Source organism: Rhinatrema bivittatum, chromosome 7 (assembly GCF_901001135.1).
Source record: "Rhinatrema bivittatum chromosome 7, aRhiBiv1.1, whole genome shotgun sequence".
In the NCBI taxonomy this organism is placed as follows: Eukaryota; Metazoa; Chordata; class Amphibia; order Gymnophiona; family Rhinatrematidae; genus Rhinatrema; species Rhinatrema bivittatum.
The window spans coordinates 179,533,712-179,539,711 of NC_042621.1; the positions used below are offsets into that span (position 1 = coordinate 179,533,712).

Genomic DNA, 6,000 nt, shown 5'->3' on the forward strand with positions numbered 1-6,000 from the left:
AGTGAGTGATATTACTGGCACTTTGCTCGTACACGGATAATTCTCAGCTGAATTTCCTGCTGAATTACTTTTTGCTTCTTTTCTGAGAGACATTTATTCCTGCACTTTATTCCCTAGTCAGAACAGGATGAAACATCCTCTTTATCTTTCTGGTAAGTTCTTATGCCCTTTGAGATTCTCACTGAGCTCCCAGTGATGTGTCCCTATATTACTGTTTCTGGGATCATCTTTTCCTGAAGATTTTCCAGAAATACACAGAGGATGTTTCATCCTATTCTGACTAGGGAATAAAGTGCAGGAATAAATGTATCTCAGAAAAGAAGCAAAGATATTCAGCTGAGAATTATCCGTGTAAGAGCAAAGTGCTTTATATATGACCTGTATCATGAGAGATGGCTCTTTGTGGGCAACAGGTGGGGGGGAGTGTGCTGCTCCTGCTTGCTGTACTCTCTGGGGTGGCCAGTCCCCTGTGCTGTATCTCCAGCATGCCTCTGGCTCTGGCACTTCTGTTCATATACTGGCAGCTAGCCAGTATCTCCTGCATGTATGTAAGAGGTTGGGACTAGAGGGAGAGACTCCCTTTCACCCATGGATTGAAAAGTATGGCAAGTATGCATGTCGTGTTTTCTGTCCGAGATCTCTGTCTCATTTGCACCTGCTGCTTCAAGGAGTCCACTCCTGCTATTGTACGACTAAAAAAGCCCCTGTTTTCTCATTGCTGCTGCTATTACTAGGTTGGGCTGGCTCTGCAGCAAATCCTCTTTCCCTGCCATTCCCTGCTCTGTCCTTTCCTCTCAGTGGCATGATGGAATTTGAAGTGCCTACTTGGGGTTTTGCTATCATAAAGGAATGAAATTTATTGATACAATGCCACTCTCGTGTATGGAAAAATGCCTGATACACACAGACACACACACATGGTGTATGTAAATGTATTGCTGACTGACTCCTTTTCCACACACAAAAATTGAAAACAAAACTTTAAAGGCTGACAGCCTGGCAAGACTTTTTCACTTCAGCTTCTCTGCTGAGTGTCTAACATAGCACACTGCAATTTGTAGATCTTGGTGGTTTTTGCAGAGGGTATAGTTAATTATGTCTGTGAAATTTGCTTTCTTTTCAGATTGTGGTCATTCTCCAGTCTTCCATTTTAATTTGTTAATGTGTACATAGAAACATTGAAGTTTATAAGAAGACACTGAATAAAGGGCTAAGAACTTTAACGATCTTTTGCCATGAAATAAAAACATATAGAGCCAAGTATAATTGCTTTGTATTTATCTGTTCTTACCATTTTTCCTTTTTGGGCAGGACTTAAAGTAAATCGCCTTGACATGTATGGGGAGAAATATAAACCATTTAAAGGAGTGAAATATGTCACCAAAGCAGGAAAGTTCCAAGTGAGGACATGAAGTTGGTATGATCACTTTCAGGACAAGGGAAGATGGATGTTTTCACTGACGACACTTTTCAGTAGTAATTCTACATTGGTAGATGTAGCACAGTAGTGACTTAGATAAATGTTAGTTTAACAATGATCGGTTTAAATATAAATTATTTTCTTGCTAAGCCTCCAGTATAGGAGGGTAGTTTCCTGATTACTGTAATTTTTTTTCCTAACATTAATCAAATAAAGAACATTTTTAAATTCTAATTTAATTTCCAGCTGTCAGCATAAAAGCAGTGCTAAACTGCAGCCAGGAGTGCCATTTTAGATAATGGGGGATAGTGGAAAAAATAGATCTGTTAGAAGGGGATACGCTTAGGAGTCCATTGTTCCAGAAGAGCTTTGAGATTGTCAGGAAGAGTTCCTTTCTTTACACACGTCTTTGCAGCACCTGCGGAAATTAGGATCTCTCCAGGTTAGACTTTTGAAAATTCTGAAGCACAGAAAATAGATTGTTTAATGACTTCGTCCCATGCTTACATGGCAAAAAAAAAAATCATAAATCAGACCTCAATTTTGTGATTAGGACTTATCCTTTATGTCGTGGAAGCTAATTCCATAAGAGGATCTATTAGTAGTAATTATGCATGGCCATACCAGCAGATTTGATGAGTCAAGTTTCTAGATCAGTAGTTCCCAAAATCTTTTCTACCAAGGATCTGTTTAACATTGAACTGAATTTCTCAGACCATTCCTCTATTGCTTTGGCCCATCACAGTAATTGGTATTGCCCTACGACTCTGGGGCACACCAGTAAACTTCAGGATTTTGTTCATTTTGAGAGTAGTAGGGAGGGTGGGAAGGTTTGCTTTTATTTTCTTACCTATGCCAGAAGTCACCAACAACATAAATTTATTGAAAACCACTGCAGACATGTCCTGCTGGCATGATCAGAGGTTTCTTCCCAACTCTTTTAGCATACCTTGTTCTTGATACCTACTTGGAGGCATTTAAACTGAGATTTCTGCCTCTTTCATGTGTGCCAAGAAAACTGTGAAATCTCCCCCTTTCTCACTTGCCTAGATTTTTCCTACCCTCCTACTCTTCTTTTTTTTCTTTCACCTTCCTCTCTCTCCCCCCCACCTCAGCTGTTTTTCCACCCTCAAGCACACCCGTGGCTTCTAAATTAGCTAGTTTCCAGGCTGGAATTTAGGGTGTAAAGCTGCTGTTTTTCTTTTTGTGGCTCCATATCAGTGGTAGGTAAATTGAGCTGCCTTTAAGTAAGCTGCCACCATTTAAAAAAATAAATAAAACAAGCACTTTTCTTGATTTCTGGGACCACAGTTTGGGAACCATTGTTCTAGAGTTGAAGAGCCCCTAAATAAACATAGTAGGACTTATTTACATGTCGCCAAAAAAGAACATCCCACAGTTTTATTTTTGTGACTGGAGGTGTTCAGTTGCCCCTCTGATTTCCTAAAAAGATATGTATATGCCTTTTCTGTACTATTTAGATGCCTTATTCAGCCTTTATTTGTGTACCATTAACAGCTGTGCTGTTAATAAAATAAGTGACTTCATGGGGTAGTTAGTAAATCAATAATAGTACATTAGCCTTCATAAATCATTCAAGCTCATTTTAGTAAAGAATTGTTAGAAATGCTTTCTGAGAGGGAATCATTATGCAATGCCTTAGCTATACTTTCAAGTGCCACTTTGTGAAGCGAAAGCCAGTAGAAGCATTTTAATGTGCCATGTGTGCATCTAAGTTCAGCTTTTTAGATAGCTGAGTGAGAATTGTGAAATGTATTTAAATAAGTTGATTGGTTTATTGCAAAACTCCAAAGAGAGGAAACTCTGAACTGTAAATATCTTGGTACAAATAACGGAGCTCTGCAAAAAAAAATTACTCCATGTCAATCAACATTTTGTAATTCTCTTTACAAATTATTTTTTTACCTTTTTTTTTCCTGTGATGTTAAAGTAAGCACAAACATTGTCTTTTGAATATGTAACAGTGCGATATACTTAAAAAAACAAACACAAAAAAACCTCTGAAAATGTTTAATAAAAAGATTATTCAAATGAATGCCTGAGTAATTTTAATAAAAATGGTTATATCTGTGCCAGCAGGTATTGTGGGGAAACAATGCTACCAGTTCTTTCAGCAGACCAATCCCAGTATTCTTGGAGTTTCTGTAATATTGCCTTCTTCCCAAGATCTTATATAGCTTCTCTTCTCTTAATCCTCCGTGATCTGGTAGCCTTTATTCTGCATGTAGGTAGTTCTGAGTTCCCATAGGGTACCCAGAAACCTGTCTGAAAAATGATATTCCAGGTTCCCTGCAATTGAAAGACTGGGTACAAATGCCAGAGGTGTCTGGACTGAGGCTTCAGATCTGAAATAACAGGTGTGGCTAGCTTTACTGACTCATCTTCTTGTCCCCAACAAAATGGAAACCATTCTAATTTATTTAAATCATTTGTTAAACACTTCCACAGCTTTACATAAAAGGAGCTAAAAACAGTGTATAATTTTAAAAACAGGTATTCTCACAGGACAAGCAGGATGGTAGTCCTCACATATGGGTGACATCATCAGGATGGAGCCCAATCACGGAAAACTTCTGTCAAAGTTTCCAGAACTTTGACTGGCCCCTACTGGGCTTACCCAGCATGGCACTAACCCTGCAGCCAGCAGGGGTCCCCCTTCAGTCTTCTTTTTTCTGCGCAGCAGTAGCCTCACGGTAAAGGAGCTCTGAAGAGATTCCTGACAGGAATTTTCCTCACGGAATTACTAAAAGTTAAATTGCCCCACAGGGGTCCCTCCTCTACCTTTCATAAGTCCGCGGTACTCCGGTAAGTTTTTATCCATTTCCCGTCGCTTACCGTTGAGTTTGGCCTTCGCGGCCTACTGGCCGTCGACTGTACTGCGGCTAAATTTTTTTCCATGGCGTCTGGGTTTCGTCGGTGCCCGGACTGTACCCGCACCATGTCTATCACAGACCCCCATAAAGTCTGTATAATGTGTTTAGGACGCAAGCACAATGTCTTGACCTGCACCAAATGTGCCTTAATGACACCGAAGGGTCGCAAGGCCAGAATGGAAAAGATGGAACTTGTCTTCCCTGCTCAAACCCCGACTCCGTCCATTGCATCAACGCCGTCGGAACCGGCACCGTCGACTTCGCGCCAGCATCGACCGGTGACAGACCGGCATCGACTTCTCGGCCATCGCCACCCTCTACTCCCCCTCAGGATTGAGGGGATCGAAGGGAGAAACATCGCCATCGGCACCGTAAGACTCGGACCATCGAGGGAGCGAAATCATCGACCTCGCCATCATCCGAGCCACTGTCGAAGAAGCCCCGTCCAGGAAAGGCACCGACCATTCCTGTGACCAGGTCTCCGAGGCGACCTTCATCCAATCGGGGATCAGGAGCCACGACTCCGCCTTTAACGGTTGTCCCTCTGGCTATGCCTCTGACTCCTTCTTCTGTTCCGGAGCCGGGGCTACTTGCTCCAGGTCTCCGAGAAGAACTGGACCGGATGGTCCAGGAGGCAAACGACAAGATAATGCAACATCTCCAGGTTCCTCCGGCACCGACTGTGGAACCGATCATTGACCCGATTCCAGCAGCGCTGGCACCGCTGCTATCCAGGATGGAAGCGCTTATGGCCGCTTTTCCACCAATGGATCCCGGGTCTCCAATGGCTCAGATACCCTCCCCACTGACAGCATCATCGTGAGGAGAAACACCGTTCCGCATTACTCCATCCGGAGTTATGCCTCAACCATCGATGTCTATACGTCCCTCGCCACCGATCCAACCATCTGTGCCGATATGTCCATTGGCACCACCGAGCCATCCATCGATGCCCTCGATGCCTATACCGGTGCCTTTGATGCCATCGTCGGTGCCTCCGATAATTCCTCCGATTCCTTCGGAGCCTAGACCAGGACCTTCAGGTATCCAACCACCCTGTCCCCCTCTACTTCCTAGAGGAAAGGGTGTTGATCCTTATGATACCTGAGGAGATGATATCTCATCAGACACTGATGACTTACCTTCACCACCTTCACCCACTGAGAGTAGAAAGCGTTCTCCTCCAGAGGACCTCTCATTTATAAATTTTGTGAAGGAAATGGCTGAATTGGTTCCTTTTCAATTGCAGACGGAACAGGATGATAGGCACCAGATGATGGAGTTTCTCCAATTCCTGGATGCCCCCAAGATAATAACCTCTATTCCCGTCCACCAGGTTCTTCTTGGTCTCCTCAAAAAGAACTGGGAAAATCCAGGAACAATTGCTCCAGTACACAGGAAAGCTGATACTACTTATTTAGTACAGTCAGCCCCAGGTTTTCAGAAGTCACAGCTTGATCACCATTCTGTCGTGGTAGAGTCTGCACAAAAGAGGGCAAAAAGGTCAAAACCTCACTTGTCTACCCCTCCTGGTAAGGAACAAAAATTCCTAGACAACATTGGTCGCCGAGTATTCCAAGGGGCCATGCTCATCTCCCGAATTGCTGCCTATCAGCTTTATATGACCCAATATAACAGGGTCATCTTTAAGCAGATACAGGACTTCTCAGACTCCCTGCCTCAGCA

At 43.0% G+C, this 6,000-nt stretch overlaps 1 protein-coding gene across 2 annotated transcripts in view; it reads left to right on the forward strand.

Moving 5' to 3' along the window:
• AP3M1 (adaptor related protein complex 3 subunit mu 1) overlaps window positions 1-3,476 on the forward strand; it is a 50,285-nt gene extending 46,809 nt beyond the window's left edge. For both annotated transcript variants that reach the window (XM_029609556.1, XM_029609557.1), the window contains exon 9: window positions 1,312-3,476. In XM_029609556.1, coding sequence (XP_029465416.1) covers window positions 1,312-1,412 — 101 coding nt within the window. In that variant the 3' untranslated portion in view covers window positions 1,413-3,476. The remainder of the gene's footprint in view (window positions 1-1,311) is intronic.
• Window positions 3,477-6,000: the final 2,524 nt, after the last annotated feature.